At 39.0% G+C, this 18053-nt stretch overlaps 3 protein-coding genes across 6 annotated transcripts in view; 1 reads left to right on the top strand and 2 right to left on the bottom strand.

Annotated features, from left to right (window-relative positions):
• The window catches only part of nf1a (neurofibromin 1a), a 117216-nt gene that overhangs the window by 83888 nt on the left and 15275 nt on the right, over positions 1–18053 (top strand). For all 3 annotated transcript variants that reach the window (XM_087841715.1, XM_087841709.1, XM_087841706.1), the window contains exons 36-40: positions 8985–9417; positions 9549–9889; positions 10962–11164; positions 13973–14166; positions 14247–14387. In XM_087841715.1, the coding sequence (XP_087697841.1) occupies positions 8985–9417; positions 9549–9889; positions 10962–11164; positions 13973–14166; positions 14247–14387 (1312 nt within the window). The remainder of the gene's footprint in view (positions 1–8984; positions 9418–9548; positions 9890–10961; positions 11165–13972; positions 14167–14246; positions 14388–18053) is intronic.
• evi2b (ecotropic viral integration site 2B) lies at positions 1957–4450 on the bottom strand. Its single transcript, XM_087841683.1, has 2 exons — positions 4373–4450; positions 1957–4007 (listed from the first exon to the last, which is right to left on the bottom strand). Exon 2 carries the CDS (start codon positions 3971–3973, stop codon positions 2753–2755), a length of 1221 nt encoding a protein of 406 aa, XP_087697809.1. The 5' UTR covers positions 3974–4007; positions 4373–4450; the 3' UTR covers positions 1957–2752.
• LOC102782756 (uncharacterized) lies at positions 6861–16741 on the bottom strand. 2 transcript variants are annotated; one of them, XM_087841705.1, is made up of 3 exons: positions 16587–16741; positions 8608–8805; positions 6861–8445 (listed from the first exon to the last, which is right to left on the bottom strand). In XM_087841705.1, exon 3 carries the CDS (start codon positions 8407–8409, stop codon positions 7759–7761), a length of 651 nt encoding a protein of 216 aa, XP_087697831.1. In that variant the 5' UTR covers positions 8410–8445; positions 8608–8805; positions 16587–16741; the 3' UTR covers positions 6861–7758. The 2 variants fall into 2 exon arrangements, with proteins under 2 accessions (XP_087697831.1, XP_006799352.1); XM_006799289.3 differs by having other exon boundaries at positions 6861–8411; positions 16587–16740.

The raw sequence follows: 18053 nt of genomic DNA, 5'->3' as shown, positions 1-18053 counted from the left end.
GCAAATCCCTGTTTTTAAAAATTGTGTAGACCTGTGGACTTTGCTGATTAAAATTAAGCCACTATACATTTACAGGCTAGTAAAAGCATCATGAGTAGAATTATCATCAGTTTTCAAATTCCAAGGCTACTAAACATGCAGATTAAATATGGCAAGATAATCTGCATGCAGAGTTTCCACTGGTCCGTCCATCAGACTGTGAGCCCCCCCCCCCCCCCCCCCCCCCCCCCCCCTATTGCTCCTCGGTTACACTGTTTTCATGAAACAAAGCAGAAATGAACTTTGCGCACACACCAAGCAACTTTTCTCTGCTGAATGTGTAAGAAATGGGTGTTAGTGGGTGTTAGTGTGTTAGATTTGTTGCAATGTGCTATTAAAACTGCAATGCATGCATTCATGCACATGACACAGTAACACAAGATGACTCATAATCTGATGGTAAATAATGTTTTGTGTTCTCTGTACATCTTAGCTCAGGTAATAGAGCAGGTCATCTGCTAATCTGAAGGTTAGGGGTTCCATCCCTACAGTTTGCATGCCAAATATCCTTTCGCAAGATACTAACACCCCCGTTGCTCTCCGATGCATCAGTTGGAGTATGATTGCGTGTGAACGTTAGATAGAAAGCACTTGCATAGAAAGACTTATTTTCTTATATCAAAAGGATATTGATTCTCTTTCAGCTTCCTCACATTTATCCGAATTGCCACGCTGTTTTCAGAGAGAAACACTTGTGTGAAACCTGAGCTTAAACTGGAATTTTGAGCCACTAATTTGCGCTGCTCTTGGCACAAGGCTGGTTTTTACTGCAGTTGACTGCATCTTTTTTATAAAAATAAAGCACATTCTTAATAGATCCCCCAGCAATTGCAACATCGCAGTAATTTGTCTCACTTAGTAAATCTGTCCCATAGCATCTAAAATTAAATTCATCTTATTTGTTATATTTTACTGTTGTGATAATTTTATCCTGCTTGTTAAGGATTTATATGAGTGCTATCTATCACTTATTCCAGCAACATATTCTGGAGTGAAATTATACTAAAGACTGCAATATAACAAAGGACTTTACTAATTAGCACCAGTTGCACAGAACCTTAAGTACTATTATTAATTAATATAGATCTTGAGCTTATATAGCATTCTGTGTTCTTCGTGCAAGGCTACAGTTCAATCAGAAGTAGTTCTTATTTCAGCTTTGAATTTAATGAACTGTTGTTAAAAACTATATCAGGAGGATATCCAATGAAAATGGGGAAAGGCACTCACAGATAACATTTACCAGAGCTGAGCAACTTTTTTAAATATATATTGTGTTTTGTCATGAAGGGTCAGATGGGCCATCTCAGTGAATTATGGAGTGGTGTTTTCTCCTCCCTTTTCTTAAAGGATGGTCCAGTGTACACTATGTTAAAGGAACCAATAAAGGAAGAATTTACCCTCCTTCCCTTATTATTTGGAGAATTGGTACAGCTCTTATTATGGCCATCACACAGATACTTCAGGTCACGTCTGAGTTTGTTTTATGATGGTGGCACCTATACTTATACTACCACGCCAGAGAAGTAAAACTTGTAAAGACAACAATCAATGATTAGTCTTTCAAAGCTTTGTGGTTTTATGCAATTTGATTCATTAACTCAAAAAGTATTGGATAATTATCAAATGGATAATTGTTAAACATAAAATTGCTTTCTCTTAATATTTTTTAATACCTAGCATTCTAATCAAGAACTTAAATGATGATCAGTATTGCCATATTAAACAAAATGCGGTTGCACAACTAGGTCCATTGCTGACTAAAAACGCCACGCTATGTAAGTGAGAAACAGAAATGGAAAATTAGAGTAATGAGGGGGTTTTTGTTTGTCTTTCACAAATGTGATTGTAAAGAAACAACCCAATTGTGAACAATGGAACGATTATTTTAATTATTTAAGAAATTTAAAAAGGTTATTGAAATAATTTAATTCTCTGCAAATTGAGCAGAGAGCTAAAACAATTAATTTGCATTATATTAGTTGTACAAGCTCCCTGAGGCTGCCTGAGAAACATGCTTCTGAGCTTTACATAAGCTTAATTATTTTTGGAATTAAAGATAAAAAGTAACATTTGCAGAAAGGTTCTGAATGTCATTTAAACGAAACTAAAGCCATAGCGCACTTCCAGATTTTTACATACAATTGTAAGTACAGGAAATTTTATTGGGGGATATTTAGTTTTCTTTCTTTTCTATTGCATATGCCATACTGTGCAAAATGGATATTATTAAGATAGGCATGTATGTACCAGAGCTTGCTTTTAATGTGGCCAAGCGAACTGAATGATATTTGGAATGAGTCGGATCTTATTCACATGAATGTTAAAAAGGAAGCTTCCTGTTCACATCATGGTATGGTATTTATTCACACTGTTGCATGACACAGTGTAAATAAAACTGCTTGCTGTGCAATGTTATTATCTGTTAGCAGCAAGATTATTAAAATGCTCCTACATGTAGCGTACGATTATTATTTTGCATATTCCTACTCTTACTAACACAGAAAACTACAAGTATTCAACCTTACTATGTTGTTCTTCAGGTTTTGCTGTAGAAATCATGGTTAACATCACACAATCTCAATTATTTCCGAATGCACTAACAACATGGTTTCCTGTTTTTGTAGTTACCTTTGCTGCTACCAGGAAACCAATGAAGGGTGTTAAAACTGGTACCCTACATCTGCTGGATTTGTTTAGAGATCAAGTTCGCTTAAGGTTCCATAAGGGCATTGTTCATTTGCTCAGACATATTTTCCATGACTTCAGATTGATTTGACTGATTTGCAGAAAGGTCTTGACGGAGGATTGAGTTATTTGTGGACACAGGGTTGTTAGTTTGCAAAGAGTCAGCCGAAACACCGTTTTCAGCAGTCTCTGCGATGTCTACTGTGGTTTTCATTTCAGGAAAAAGTGCATTAGTCCCATTGCTTTCTGGTCCATCATTTCCATCGACTGTTTGGCCAAATGTGGTCCCCTGGTTTTTATCTCCAAATGTAGTAACTTGAGTCATGTCTTCTAACTCCTCATCTGTTTCCGGAAGCAAGGACAATCTTTTGGACAGTCTTGCAGGTAGAAAGCTGGCTATAGAAATTCGGTTAGGTGGCCTCATTGTTACCTGGCCATTGTTAGCTCCACCCTCTAGAAATGGCGAAGGACCCGCCCAGTCTGTAGTTGATACCTGCTGCTTCTGAAGCTTCCGTTTCTTAATAAAGATGATCAGGAATCCTACCATCATCACTAACAGGGATCCACCTATTAGTCCGGCCACTACTTTACCATGGTTAGTTTTCTTTGTTTCTGAAGGTTCTTGTATTTTCCTTTTTCTGGTATTGTGGATGGATGTTGGAGTTTTGTATAAGCCTGTGGAATGTTTCACATCATCACCTGTAGCTGGAGTCATGCTTTCAGACTTGTCTTCTTCAGGTGTGGTAAATGTGTTAGTAGTAGAGATGAGTTTTGTAGACTTCGGTGAAAATGTAGGTGGATAGGGGTTTGTGTGCCTCCTAACGTGTGTGCTTAATGCCTTCTGGCTTTGGGTTGAGTTGATTATCACTGGAGTTACACTTGTAGGTGTTGCTGGGGTGCCAGTTAGATCTGTCATTGAAGATTTGATGACTGTAGATCGTATTTCTGTTAAGGATTCCATGGTAGTACTGTTTAAGTGAGGCGATGCAGAACTGGTAGGAGCTGGTGCTGTCTTTGTATTAGGTAGGATCGTATTCGAGGGCATTGTTTGACTTCTTCGTTCTGCGTCTTTCATGGCAGGTATTTTCTCTGAGTATGCCTGAGTATGTGTTGTCAGCTCATTGTGAGAGACTGATTCTACAGTTACCACAGAGCTGAAGACTTCAGTTTGATTAGATGTCACTGCATTGCTTGCTGCCAGTGGCAGCAGCCATATGAACGTGAGGCTTGTAAAATCTGTGGTCATTGCTGTCCTCAGAATGGCTACTGTGTCTCTGAAGCTAGAACAGAGGAAATTATTTTGTCAGAGCACGTAGTCTGAAGCAGTATCATTTGAACAAAGAACGTTTAGTGTTATGCAATATGAAAATGGTAAGTTCCTCAAAATGCTCGTAATCCACCATAGGTTTGAAGGGTACACAATTTACCAGTTTCAAACACTGCTTTTACCATTTTCATCTAATTTACATTTATGTATCCTCTGTTGTTTAATAACATTTTACACATAACATTTAGTTTTTAGGTGTGTGTGCGTGTGTATAGATATAGATATGTCTCAATTTCACATAATCATCGATTTAAAGTTGTCAAGCTGTGAGTTGGACCCAAAACTGTATCAGTAATCTAGTAATTTAGAGTTACATACCAGTGTCTGTACACAGGTGAACACTCCAAGCTGTTGGTTGTGTCCTTCCAGGGTGTATTAAAAGCTGAATATTGCTGTTGCCGCAGAGTTGCTGTCTGGAAGGAAGTAAGATCTTGGGGGTTGGACAGTTTGTCGCTGCTGAAATTTCGAGACTGATTCTTGCACCACTTACAGGAAGCGTGACATGTGAAATCATTCTCAGTGTCCTATGTTAAATATAGTAGTTCATGTTTTACAACCAAGTCTTGCGTTAAAAATGTTTGCTGAAACAATGCTGAATTAATCTGTAAAATTCTAAAGATTGACTTTTAAAAAGTGTGAATTTTAAATTTTCATGAGTGCTCTTTGGTTTTAAGAAGGAAAAGGCATTCTTTAAGTTTAAATGTCTAGAACAGTAACATATCATAACTGAAATAGCAGCATGGTAGCAGCTCATGTCTTTTTTTAGGACATAGTTTGAGTAAGTTAAGGACATTTATAAGCCACACCACTGATGCCTGTGAAAGGTAAACTCACCTTGTTATCATACTGCATTCTCAACCACAAAATCTACAGGATCTGCGATACACAAAAACATACAGAGATCACTTTCCCATGCCCTGACAGGTCAGAGATATTTTGACTGCATAAGGAGGGCATATACAGTCCTGATCAAAAGTTTAAGACCACTTCACTTGAAGAATGGCAAAAAAAATCATATTTTTGCATGGCTGGATCTTAACACGATTCCAAGTAGAGCATGTAACGTGCAAGAAATGGGACTGAGACAGAACATTTTTTTGAGCATGCAATTTATTGAAAACAACACTTAAACTGAAACAGGCTGTTTTACAGCTGATCAAAGGTTTAGGACGCACGTGCACATAGCCAGCAGCCGTTTGACGCCCCTGCACTTCCCGAAGCTCCATTGTTCCACTGAAGGAAAAAGCACCCCAGACCATTATGGTACCCCCTCCACTGTGGCGCATAGAAAACATCTCAGGTGGGATCTGCTTGTCACACCAGTAACATTTTTGAAGCCCTTCAGCCTCAGATGCTGTCTGATGGTTATGAGGCTGCAGTCTGCACCAGTAACAGCCTTAATTTGGGTCGAGGATAGTCCAGTGTATTGACGGACAGCCAATTGGATCCTCCAGCTCAGTGCTCGTGAGATTTTTGGGGGATCTACCACTTGACGTTTTGGTTCCATAACCCTAAGGATCATTTAAGAAATTCCAAATGACCGTTTTACTGGGTCCCACCTCGGCAGTGATGTTGCTCTGAGAGAGACCCTGCTTATGCAGTTCAACAACCCGACCACGTTCAAAAAGGTAAAGTTTTTTTTGCCTTTGCCATCAGAATGTCATAACAGTCTGACTACCTGACAGAAGATGACAATGAAGCCACATTTTTGCACAGATTTGGCTTTTTTAAGGCATGTGGCCCTAAACCTTTGATCAGCTGTAAAACAGCCTGTTTCAATTTAAGCATTGTTTTCAATAAATTGCGTGCTCCAAAAAAATGCCTCACTCCCATTTCTTCTTGTTTTATGTTGAAGCTCTATTTGGATCCTTGTTAAGATCCAACCATGCAAAATATGACCTTTTTTTTTTTTTTTTTTTGCCATTTTTCAAGTACAATACAGTTTAGAAGTTTAGAACAACTTTTAATCAGAACTGTATTATAGTGTGGGGGTTTTTTCTGGGTTACTGACAGGTGTGTGGCTTGTACATGTTATTTAATCAAGCAGAATAACAGTTCTATAAGTAGTCACTGTTGTGGCCTGTTCTGTTGTCGAATGATTATATAGTATAGATCTTTTAAATTTTTAAGAATAATAATTGCCATTGCACAGATACATTTTGGATTTTCTCTAATCCACACAGGGTCAAAAGTATATATTCAAGCTTAAAGTGGTGTTTTTTAACAAGACATAGTTTGTATTTGTCAGCATAGAAGAAATAGCTTGATAGTACTTATTTCATTGACCAATACTCTGAGTCCAAGAAACTATTGATTTTCCAAAGCTGGTAAGATCTCTTGGAGCCTTTGTACAGATGTGCAGATTTCAAGAAGTTGAAATCTGTTGAAACTGTTTTACAGAAGTTATTTGGATGTGTCACCACTTTGCCAAGCTCTTGAAAAACACCCAAATGGTCACTTGTTAATGGCTACCAAAAGCATCAGGTCTAGGTGCAACTAAGGAACATGTAGCCAAATATTAGTGGGGGGTGTATATATATATATTTGAACTTGTGTGCACATTTTTGGTCATGTATGATTATGAAATCCAAAATAAATTGTACAGTACATCCAATTCTTGGTTGTTTTTTTTGTGTGTTTTTCTTTTAGTCCTTGAAGGTATATTGATGACACTCAGTCGACCAGGGAAAAACAACAATGGAAAGAAACCATTTAAAGCTCAAAATTACCATGACGAGTGTATGGAAACTTTTGACCACAACTTTCTCTGTGTGTGTAGGGCTCATAATTGACAAATATTGATTTGACTCATGAAACACTGACACCAATACAAAGGTCAATTTATTTAAAAACTGGCAAATATTACAAGTATTTAAGTTATAACCAATAATTAAATTGTTGAAAATTCATTTAAAAGATTACATAGCTGAAACAGATTCAGAGTTAAGTTTCCAGCATTTCTATTATCAGTTTAGCCCGTTATCTCTTCAAAACTGTGAATGTATGTTGATCTGCTTTTTGTTCATTATGTAAGTTATTATGCTATGTTATGTTACTAATGCAAATCATGCGCACAACAAATATGGACCGTGCTATGTTATGTGTTTAAAAGTTATGATTTCTTTCTTTCGTTCTTTCTTTCTGTTTTAATTGAACACTCAGGACCAGGCTTTAAAGATTTACTACGAGACATAGAACTATGTAACATGTTAAAGATATCCTTATCTAAGCAAAAACTATGCTTTTTGGTGTGTGCACCCAAAGCTCTTTATTCTGTCAGCACTAATGTAGTCAATTGTATATGATGCCCTACATTTAACAAGATGAAAATAAACAGGAATAGTGATGCAACAACAAAATTATCAGTTTATTAACCAAATTTCCATTCTCACTTTGTTGACTGCCTTCAGCAAATAAGAAAACAGTCACCACTCTATTATACTTTTTCTTTCCTTGTGTCCGTTTCATAAATGTGTTTGAAAGACTTTCAAGTTATTTATTTCTGTCCAAAAAAAGAGCAAAATAAAAATTTTAAAAAATCTCCATTAATATAATTATTTTATTTTATATTTGCCCATGATTTAACAATTGGTGCATCTCTGTTGGAAAGGATATGATTGAAACAAGCCAAGTTAATATATTTTAAATCAGCTAAACTGATTAGTTGTGTATGTGACTGGATTTACTGAAGTAGGGTTACCTCCTTACACAACAAGGGGCATGTCTTCTAAATCCCTGGGAATCTCCAAACAGGAGTCCTTGAAGTTGGAGCTGTGCATATGACTTTGATCGTCCTCAGGATCAAACGCTATTGCCATTGCCCCTTCCTTGAGTCCTGCCCCATCGTCCTCCATTGTCCCTTTTGTTTCAGCCTGCCTCTCTTCCTCCGTCTTGTCTTCTTTCACCTCCTCAAGCATGACACTGGCATCATATGGTCCAACCAGGCCAGTAATCTCTGGTTGGTCTGTGCCCCAGTAGCCTGTACTGCTTACTAAGTCCATGTTGGACCGTGAGGTGCGAGGGCCATAAACCTGGCGCTGAAGGCTGCAGACCTGGCATGCCAGTACCACAGTAGCAGCCAGCAAGCACACAATGAGACCTCCAGCTGAACTTATAGCAATCAGACCCATCTCAGTGTCAACCAAGCAGTCACCACGAGTGCCATTGATGGAGTTTTTGTCTTCACTTGTTGTGAGGGTAGTACTCACAGCAAGTGTGGGGCTGCTTCTTTGGTCTTGTGAATAGTCTTGTGAATATATTTGAGTTGTTGAAAGGACTTCGTCAGCACCGACAGGGCAGAGTGGCAGGTGGTTGAGCAGGAGAAACAGCCAAAGAGTTTTTGCACCTTCCATCATCTCTGAAATTCAGAAACTGTTTTAGAAAAAGTAAAGCTGAAAAAAAAATGTAGAACGTTATTCCAGAATGCCACAACAAGAGCTCATGATCAGAAGGTTGTTTGAACAGTTCTAGTTAAATTTTTTTTTTTTTTAAAGGAAATGCTTGACTTTTGTACTTTTAATATGATTCAAAGATGCTGCATGACAAATTCTTACCTGAAGTAGTCCTATGGAGGTCTTGGGGAAGAAATGGCACGTGACACCTGCTGCAAACTGACTGTTGAGATGGTCTGAAGTCACTTCCTGACCCCTCTTTCTGCTGGGTTTTTTTTGTCTTTTGGTTTGTTTGTTTTTTTGCAGAGGGTGTGATTATTTCAGAGCCTTGGGTTTGATACCACAGAGGCTTGCAGGGCTCTTACAAAAAAAGGACAGACAAAAAGAAGCAATCTTTTTCAGAAATGAAGCTTTTCAGAGTTCAATCACATAGAATGCAATGAACAATTTAAGCCTCACATTTATACAACTGAACCAAAAAATAAAACTATAGAATATTTCGTATTTAACCATAATGGATTTTTTCCCCTTTTCTTTAGGTTCAAAACGGGCCAGATCAATGGTGACCTGCTCATCTACCATGTCCTTCTCACCCTCAAACCCTACTATGCTAAGCCCTATGAGATAGTGGTAGACTTAACACATGTTGGACCCAGCAATCGTTTCAAGACTGACTTCCTCTCTAAGTGGTTTGTCGTCTTTCCTGGCTTTGCATATGAGAATGTAGCAGCTGTTTATGTCTACAACTGCAACACTTGGGTAAGAGAGTACACAAAGTATCATGAGCGGCTGCTGACAGGCCTAAAAGGGAGCAAGCGGCTCCAGTTCATTGATTCTCCAGCTAAGCTGGCAGAGCACATTGAACCTGACCAACAGAAGCTGCCTGCAGCCACACTGATACTGGAGGAAGACCTTAAAGTCTTCCACAATGCCCTCAAACTGGCCCACAAAGATACCAAGGTCTCAATTAAGGTAAGGTTTCAGCCAATGAACTTGCACTAAAAATGAGCAATATATAAATATTACCACTAAATAAACATATTAAACCACTAAAATCGTAACAGAGGTGTATCTTTAACCATCTTTATTTTCTTCTTGACCAGGTGGGTTCAACAGCCGTCCAGGTGACCTCAGCCGAGCGCACCCGCGTCCTTGGCCAGCCTGTCTTCCTCAACGATGTATATTATGCCTCCGAGATTGAGGAGATTTGCCTTGTGGATGAGAGTCAGTTCACCCTCACCATGGCCAACCAGGGCACACCCCTCACTTTCATGCACCAGGAGTGTGATGCCATAGTTCAGTCTATCATCCATATCCGGACGCGCTGGGAGTTGTCGCAGCCTGACTCCATCCCTCAGCACACTAAAATCCGACCAAAAGATGTGCCTGGCACTCTCCTCAACATTGCTCTTCTCAACCTGGGCAGTTCTGACCCCAGCCTCAGGTCTGTCCTGTAGGGTCATTGTTTTTGTTATTCTAGGCCAAATTCTTTGGCTTTATGGGGAATAAAGTAGGTCTGTAAAAATAACAAAGAATGCGTTTAATTTAAAATATAACTGAGATTTTTTGCTTAGGAACCAATGACACATGAATATTTGAGCATACTTTAGGTTTAAAGTTTAGACTTTGTATAAAGGTTGCTGGAAGTAAACCTAATGCAGAAGCACCTTAAACTTAGTGACTCCTGCTTGTATAAATGTTTGATAAAACAACCCTATTGCTCACATGTCTATGAAAACATAAATTTAAGGTACTACAATGTATGAATGCATTGTATTTCCGTCTAAATTATAGCCCCATGTAGATGAAAATTAGATTATAAAACTGGTACAAAGCAAAAACTATAGCAGTGGTCAAAAAACTCAATGCTTCAAAGTCAAATTTCAGAAACCAGTAGTTAACTGGATTAGCGATACATTCATTTTTATATACACTGTGTTTAAGGTATAAAGGTTTAGTTCAACCACCCCTCATTTCTTTGTTTTCCTTGAAAGAACCAGACATGAGCAATCTTAAGCAAGTTTACTGGGCTTTCTTAATGTCTTCTTAATGGCACCTTTTTTACTTAAATACTTACTTTTAGTCTAGTCCTTGTACATCAGAAAAGTATTCCTGAAGACTACTTGAAGAAATTACAAGAAAGCTTCCCTAAAAGTGGTTTTGTTAAAAAAATATGGGTGGACCAAAACACTGTTTTGCTTGTATTTTACTCACTAGCTCACTGCATCTATTTCCCATTTACCTAGCAAAATATAAAGAAATGAGGGATGGCTCAAGTACTGTACGCTTTGAACATGAGCCTAAATATTTTTGATCCAATGCAAGTGGTTCAGTTTCAAAGGAAAAACTAGAACATTTTAGCACATCTTATTGTCTTTCCAGTTTTCAGTTGAGCTTCACTGACCTGAAATAAAACTTTTGATCTACTCATTTACAACACCTATGTTTTTCAACTCAAACCTGTAAAAGTAAAGACGAAAACTGTTTTTACACTGACTTATCTGTTTCATATCCAGATCTGCAGCTTACAACCTATTGTGTGCTTTGACCTGCACCTTTAATCTGAAGATAGAGGGCCAGCTGCTGGAGACATCAGGTCTCTGCATCCCAGCCAACAATACACTCTTTATAGTTTCCATCAGCAAAACTCTGGCAGCCAACGAACCTCACCTGACTCTGGAGTTTCTGGAGGAGTGCATCTCAGGCTTCAGCAAGTCTAGTAAGTCTGCTTACCATCGTACTGGTTACCATACATGAGCTCTCACATACACTCAGTCATGAAACTGCGTCAGTTTATTATTCAAAGATGTTACCTCTCTAAATGGGAATAGATACATTGTACTCACACCGCCACCAGCTCACCTCACTGAAATGCTTAAAGTTTTAAGGTTTTTTGTTTCTTTTTTTACATAACTGTGGTGGGGAGGGGAGTGTTTGGGAATGACAATATGGTTTATGATTTTACGTAGATGCTGAAGTGCACAAAGGTCGCCAACTTTCTGTATAGTCAATCGCTACACACCTCCAAACTTCATGAGGCCTTCAAATTAGCTTAAGAACATTGCACAAAAAGCTTCATGGAATAGGTTTTCATGGCAGAGCAGCTGCATCCAAGCCTTACATCACCAAGTGTAAGGCAAAGCTTTGGATGCAGTGGTGTAAATCACACAGCCACTGGACTCTAGAGCAGTAAACACTTGTTTTAGCAATCCGATCGACGAATCTCGGTTTGGCAGCTCCCAGGAGAAAGATACTGACTGCACTGTGCCAAGTATTAAGTTTGGTGGACGTTGATTGTGGTGTTGTTGTTTTTCAAGAGCTGTGCTCAGGCCCCTAGTTCCAGTAAAATCAGCTCTTCATTTGTGAGCTTCATTTCATTGATTCAGCATACAAAGACATTTAGGGCATTTTTATGCTCACAACTTTGTGGGAACAGTCTGGTTTGGGGATGGACCTGACTGTGCACCAGGGCACAGAGCAAGCTCGATAAGGACATGGGTGAGTGAGTTTAGTGTGGAAGAACTCGACCTGCATGAACACGGTCCTGATCTCAAAACTATAGAGCACCTTTACAATGAAATGGAGCAGAGACTGTGACCCAGACCCAGACAGAATGATTAAAAAAAATGTCCATAAACACACTCCTAAACTTTGTGGAAATACTTCCAAGAAGATTTCAAGTTGTTATAGATGCAAAAAGTGGATTGACATCATATTAAACCCTATGGATTAAGAACGAGATATCACTACTAAAGTAAAGTGAAGTCCTCATCATGCTTTTAATATTATATATATTACCTCCCTCTGTCCTGTCTGGGACTCTCTCCAGCATTGGTCCCACATTGCTATCTGTCATCAACAGTTCAGTGACACATGGTCATGTTCTATCCTATTTTAAACATGCAGAGGTCACTCCTCCATTGAAGAAACAAAATCTTGAATCCAGCTCTACTAGTAATTATTTTAAGCCTACTTCAAAAGGCCATTTATAAGCAAATTACTAGAAAAATAGTAGAAAATCAGTTCTGATCTTTTCTATGCAGATGACATATTTTTACCCTTTTCAGTCGGGCTTTCAGAGGCAGCGTTCCACTGAGACCGCTCCTTTGAAGGTCTGTAATGATCTTCTAATGGCTTCTGATGCAGGGAATTGTTCTGTGATCGTTTTGTTTGGTCATAGCGCAGCCTTTGATACCATTGCAAACAAATTCCTACTATAATAAATAACAAATACCTAGGCTTAAAGCTTTAGCTGGTGTTTATCGCTCTGCCAGAGTAAGAAAGCCAGAATGGTTTTCTTCATACTTATCTGTTCTAACAAAGAAGGTCCTATCAGATAAGTTCTCCTCTAACATTTCCTTCCTAACCTGCGGCGTTCCACAGGGTTCAGTTTTGAGTCCACTATTAATTTCTTTCTACATGCTTTCTTTAGCTTATTTAGTCTTTTAGTGACATTTCTTATCCATTGTATGCCAATGACATTCAGCTGTCATTAGCATACAATGGATAAGCTGTCATGTCTTTTAAGACTCATCTACTGGATAGGTTGTCCACCCTAATCCACTACTTAACTCAGATTGGCTCTCTATCTATTACCTTGTTTTAAACACCAACAAGACTGAGACCGTGATTGCAGCTCCTCTTGAACTACATTTTAAAGTCAGTCAGGTTCTTGCTTCTTTCTGTCCTTGGAGTAATATTTGAGTTGCATGTAAAACCTTTGTCTGGTTCCTGTTTCTTTCATTTAAGGTACATTTCTAAATTGCAACATATGGTCTCCTCAGCTGAACTGGAAATTTTCTTTCCTGCATTTGTGTCATCACGTTAGTTTAGTGTAATGCTCTGTTTACCAGCTTGGACAAATCATCCCCTTTTTCACCTCCAAGTTATACAAAGTGCTTCACCCAGACTGCTAACACGTTCTAGCAAGCGTGCTCACATTACTCCTGTTTCATGTTCTCTACATTGGCTCGCAAATAGATTTTAGAATTCATTTTAAAATTCTTGTTTTAGCAACAGAGCACCAAATGGCCAGGCCCCAGATTATTTATCTCAGCTTCTTACAAAATACACTGCTGCTCGTTGTCCACGTTCACAGACTCCGAGGCGGTTGGTTGTTCCCCATACAGAGCCTTTCAGCCTGTGGCACCAAGGCTGTGGATCAGTCTACCACCACAACTGTGTTTGGTTGACTCTGCTGATTCTTTTAAAAAAACATTTCTGTTTAATCCGGCTTTCTGTTCAGAAATGTATTTATTTATTTACTTATTTTAATTGATTCATTTATTTTAAAACCACCTGTTAGCTTTGCTGTATTTTATTAAATATTTTGTATTGTCTATTTTGGCACCTAATATTCTTGTTTATTTATCCTGTTGTTACCCGCTGTCTGTGAAAAGTGCTTGATAAATAAACTTAAGTTCATAAGTGTTTGAAGACAGGACCATTGAATATTTTTGGTAATATAGTGATATATTATTAACATTAAAATAAACCGTAAGCTCTAAGTGCTGCTGTTCTCTTGCAGGCATCGAGCTGAAGCATCTCTGCTTGGAGTACATGACACCCTGGCTGCTCAACCTGGTCCGCTTCTGTAAGCACAATGACGATGCCAAGCGCCAGCGGGTCACTGCCATTTTGGACAAACTCATCACCATGACAATAAATGAAAAACAGATGTATCCCTCTATCCAGGCTAAGATCTGGGGCAGCCTTGGCCAGGTAAGTTTACCCAGCCCCTCAGCAGCTAAATAAGTACATGTGTCTCTTGGATTCTGGCCTTTTAACCATCTCATCTTCAGATAACAGACCTGCTGGATGTGGTCTTAGACAGCTTTATTAAGACCAGTGCCACAGGAGGCCTGGGTTCCATCAAAGCAGAGGTTATGGCTGATACTGCAGTGGCTCTAGCCTCAGGAAATGTCAAATTGGTCTCCAACAAGGTGAGAGCACATTGGCAACTAATACACACAGAAAATAATCATGTTGAATCATGTTGCAACTGGTGGAGAGGATTTAATGGTATTGATGATGGAAAGTGACTTGGGGTTCTGTTAAATGAGCAGAGCAGTGTGTTTGAGTAAACAACTATTGCATTATGTTAAACAGGACAAATCCTACATCGTGTTTCATACAAACACATAGGCTCATTATCCTATACATTTTAATATACATAAGAAGTGGACGAAATACTTTATTTTCATAAAGTAATTACTTCTCTTTACAGAACTTTCCTTCATTGCCAAAAGGAAAAACTCAGTAATTACATACTGTTCCCACTAGGGGCCATTTCTGTGCTGATTCATATCTGTTACAAAGAATATTGAAAGAATTCTGGAAAAATATAAAAGAATAAACGTCCGTCAGAAAGAGAGCTTATATATTCTTCCACTTGGGGAACTGCAATGCACTTTCCTGCCATTTGTCAAACTCTTCTCTTTCTGAGCACTGTGCTTTTATTACCTCTGTATTACCTGCTGCATTGTGTTATGTCTGTGAAGGTTCTCAGTCATCCAGGTCATCGTAGTCAAAGGAGCTTGCAAAGAAAAGCGTCTGGACTTCTTTAAGTTACTTGAAGACGTTTCACCTTCATCCAAGAAGCTTCTTCAGTTCTAAGGTCAAATGGTGGAGAGTCCCAGATATAAACGTAGTGGGAGTTTCCCCCCACAGAGGGACAAAAGGACCCCCTGATGATCCTCTAATCACATGAGCCAAGGTGTGAAACTGGGTGTGGGTCCCAATCAGCCAGAGTTTCGGGTGAGTTCATTGTGAAACCTGGCCCCACCCTATCATGCGAATTCCTGAGGTCAGATGGCCCAGGATGTGAGTGGGTGTTAAGGCGTCTGGGAAGGGATCTCAAAACTGGATTATAGATGGCAGAGAGTTGGTGTCGTAAACCACCGCCTCTGTTCAAAGATGGTCGCTCACAGTGGACATAGATGGTTTCTTTCACTCCTCTTTCAGAGAGGACAGATGGTTTGAAAGAGGAGTGAAAGAAACCATCTATGTCCACTGTGGGGGGACACTCCCACGAGGTTTATATCTGGGACTCTCCACCATTTGACCTTAGAACTGAAGAAGCCTCTCGGATGAGAGGTGAAACGTCTTCAAGTAACTTAAAGAAGTCCAGACGCTTTTCTTTGCAAGCTCCTTTGACTGCATTGTGTTATGCAATATATCACAATGCATGGCAGATATATATCAATATATAGCATTATTAGCCTGAGCCAGCTACCCACTGTCTTGAAGCTACAGACAGTAGATATGGCACAGCGGGGCCAGGGCATGATAGCAGTACCTATCATGTACTGGCCCACAAATTTAACATCAAACCTTCTAGATATAGATATTTACACATAGACCGACACACACAAACCCTGACCTGGTGTTAACACTTCTTAATAGACTCACTTCTACTTGGTCCAGGTCAGCTCATTTGGTTATGGTTAATTAAGGATATACTATGTTTAAATTATGGATTAATGATTAATGCTTTCAGGCTGCAAGTTTAAAACGTGCTTCTGTGCTGCAACTGGATCTCATACTCTACGTTTTAGCTATGTGTGCTACAGTTTTCATTCAGAAGAACAGCTGTGCTTAAAGAGCTAAATTTCTCTGCCAGCTACTGGTCAGTCGAAACAGAGAGCCTGTAGTTCAGGACAGAAAAACAAATCAGCAAAAGCCACCACATCATGTGGCCTAAAAGCAGAAATGCACATGGACATGAGCCAAGGCAGCTGACAATTTTTTGCCTTTGTTATGTTTCCACACTGACAACCACAGTGGCCACATGACTTGCATCTTTGGGTTGTCTATCAAGTCCCAATTCAAGTTTATTTATATGATCAAATCACAACAACAGTTGCCTCAAGGTGCGTTATATTGTAAAGACCCTACAATAATTGTCCCACAGTTTTTAACATCAAATCTTTGGTGGTCAAAGGTTACAGTGACGGTGTCCCTTAAATTCTTATTTTTTTTCTCTTTACATCTCAAAGAAATCTCTACAAATTTGGCCAAATTCTTTAGACTTCAGGAAAAAATCCTTAGATTTTGGTGGTCAAGGGCATACTCCTACTCCTACACAGAAACCTAAAATATCAAATATATTTAAATGTTAAAGTCAGTTAATAATTACTTACATACTGATGGAAGAAATAAATCCAGCTGGGATTCACTCTTGATTTGTAGAAGCTAACGAGACAAACTCATCTCATCACTATCCATTATCTGTGTGCTGTTGTTCCACATCCAAGCTGCTGTTTGGATAAACAAACACAATATACACAGGCAGACACAAAAGAAAACCCAAGGCCCTGGCTCCGATTATAGCAGACACCATCACTGCACTCAATAGTGGCCATTGTGAAGACTGTTGACTAAGAAAAAATGATCTTTAAGTTGTAGTATTGTTTTTCTCTGCAGGTTAGTTTGGTCTTACTAAAGTATTGTACTGAATTTGAAAAACGATATATAAAATTGAGCATTGTACACAGCTATTAGACTTTTTACTTGAGTCTTTATCCTGGTGTTATCTGTAGAGTTACAGCATGATGTCATGGCAGTACAGCCTACTGGACACAATGGCTTCTTGTTTGCTGTTCTTGAACTCTTTGTCTCCCAAAACTTGAATAAATGCCATTTTCTAACTGGTTAGAATAGCTGTATAGTCCAGTATGTCAGCTTCATAACCAAAATGCTTATTAAGGGTCATGATTAGTATTATTAGTTTACTAGTGATACATTTATTATTAAGTTTGCGTTTCCTCTTTAGTGTTGCCTTTATTGGCTCTGGTTAAGCACTCCTATAAAACCATGATTTTACTTGTACAGAGTTCAAAATTTTTGAGAAGTTATTATTAGCTCACGCAAGGAGATACATCTTATAAGGCCTTAATGTACAGTTGTGGTTGTGTAAGGATAAAGCTTTTCTACCATTTTCTTTAAACAATCGTTTGATCGCTTGAAATTTTAAAAAGCAACAAGAGGAAGTGGCTTTCAATGACATTTCCACAGGCTTCTACGGAGAACATAGACATTCACATTGGGTCTGTGTTTCCACAAGCCCCGCTGATTGTAGAGACTTATTCATCATGAAGAAAACAAGACAGTCGATCGATCGATCACTTGCCCAAGGGAGGCCTGTGTCCACCACGAAAATGACCCCGACGACGACCTCCCTTGCTGCCTTTTTATTGAGAGACAGTTCACACAAAACACATCAGAGCAAAGCCACGCCCACATGGTTCTAAGACAAGGCATTGTATGTATATGTGTGAACTTCTGTATCTAAGTAAGAATGTGTGTGTGTGTGTGTGTGTTACCTCCTGCTGACCAAAGGGTCATAAAAGCAGGAGCAACATCACAAGAAGCAGATCTTCCAGATAGGATGTATCTGCAATAAAACATTACAGCCCCCCACCCAGAACCTCGAGAATCTGGGGGGGAAGGACAGTGGAATCCCTTTCATCAGAGTTGACAAGCATAAAATGACAACATTTAACAATTCACTCTAACAATCATGAGTAATGCCCCCAGTAAACTTTTTCCAGTTAACCCCTGTGGAAGTCGTCTTTAATACCATAGCTTCTTAGAGATCGGGTGTGGTG

Source organism: Neolamprologus brichardi, chromosome 1 (assembly GCF_056152115.1).
Source record: "Neolamprologus brichardi isolate AB-2024 chromosome 1, ASM5615211v1, whole genome shotgun sequence".
In the NCBI taxonomy this organism is placed as follows: domain Eukaryota; kingdom Metazoa; phylum Chordata; class Actinopteri; order Cichliformes; family Cichlidae; genus Neolamprologus; species Neolamprologus brichardi.
The sequence above is the reverse complement of the archived record's forward strand: the minus strand, read 5'-3'. Positions and strand labels throughout refer to the sequence as shown.

Excerpts from the sequence above, each read along its gene's own strand:
- LOC102782756 (XM_087841705.1), bottom strand. The coding sequence starts at position 8,409 with ATGATGGAAGGTGCAAAAACTCTTTGGCTGTTTCTCCTGCTCAACCAC.
- evi2b (XM_087841683.1), bottom strand. The coding sequence starts at position 3,973 with ATGACCACAGATTTTACAAGCCTCACGTTCATATGGCTGCTGCCACTG.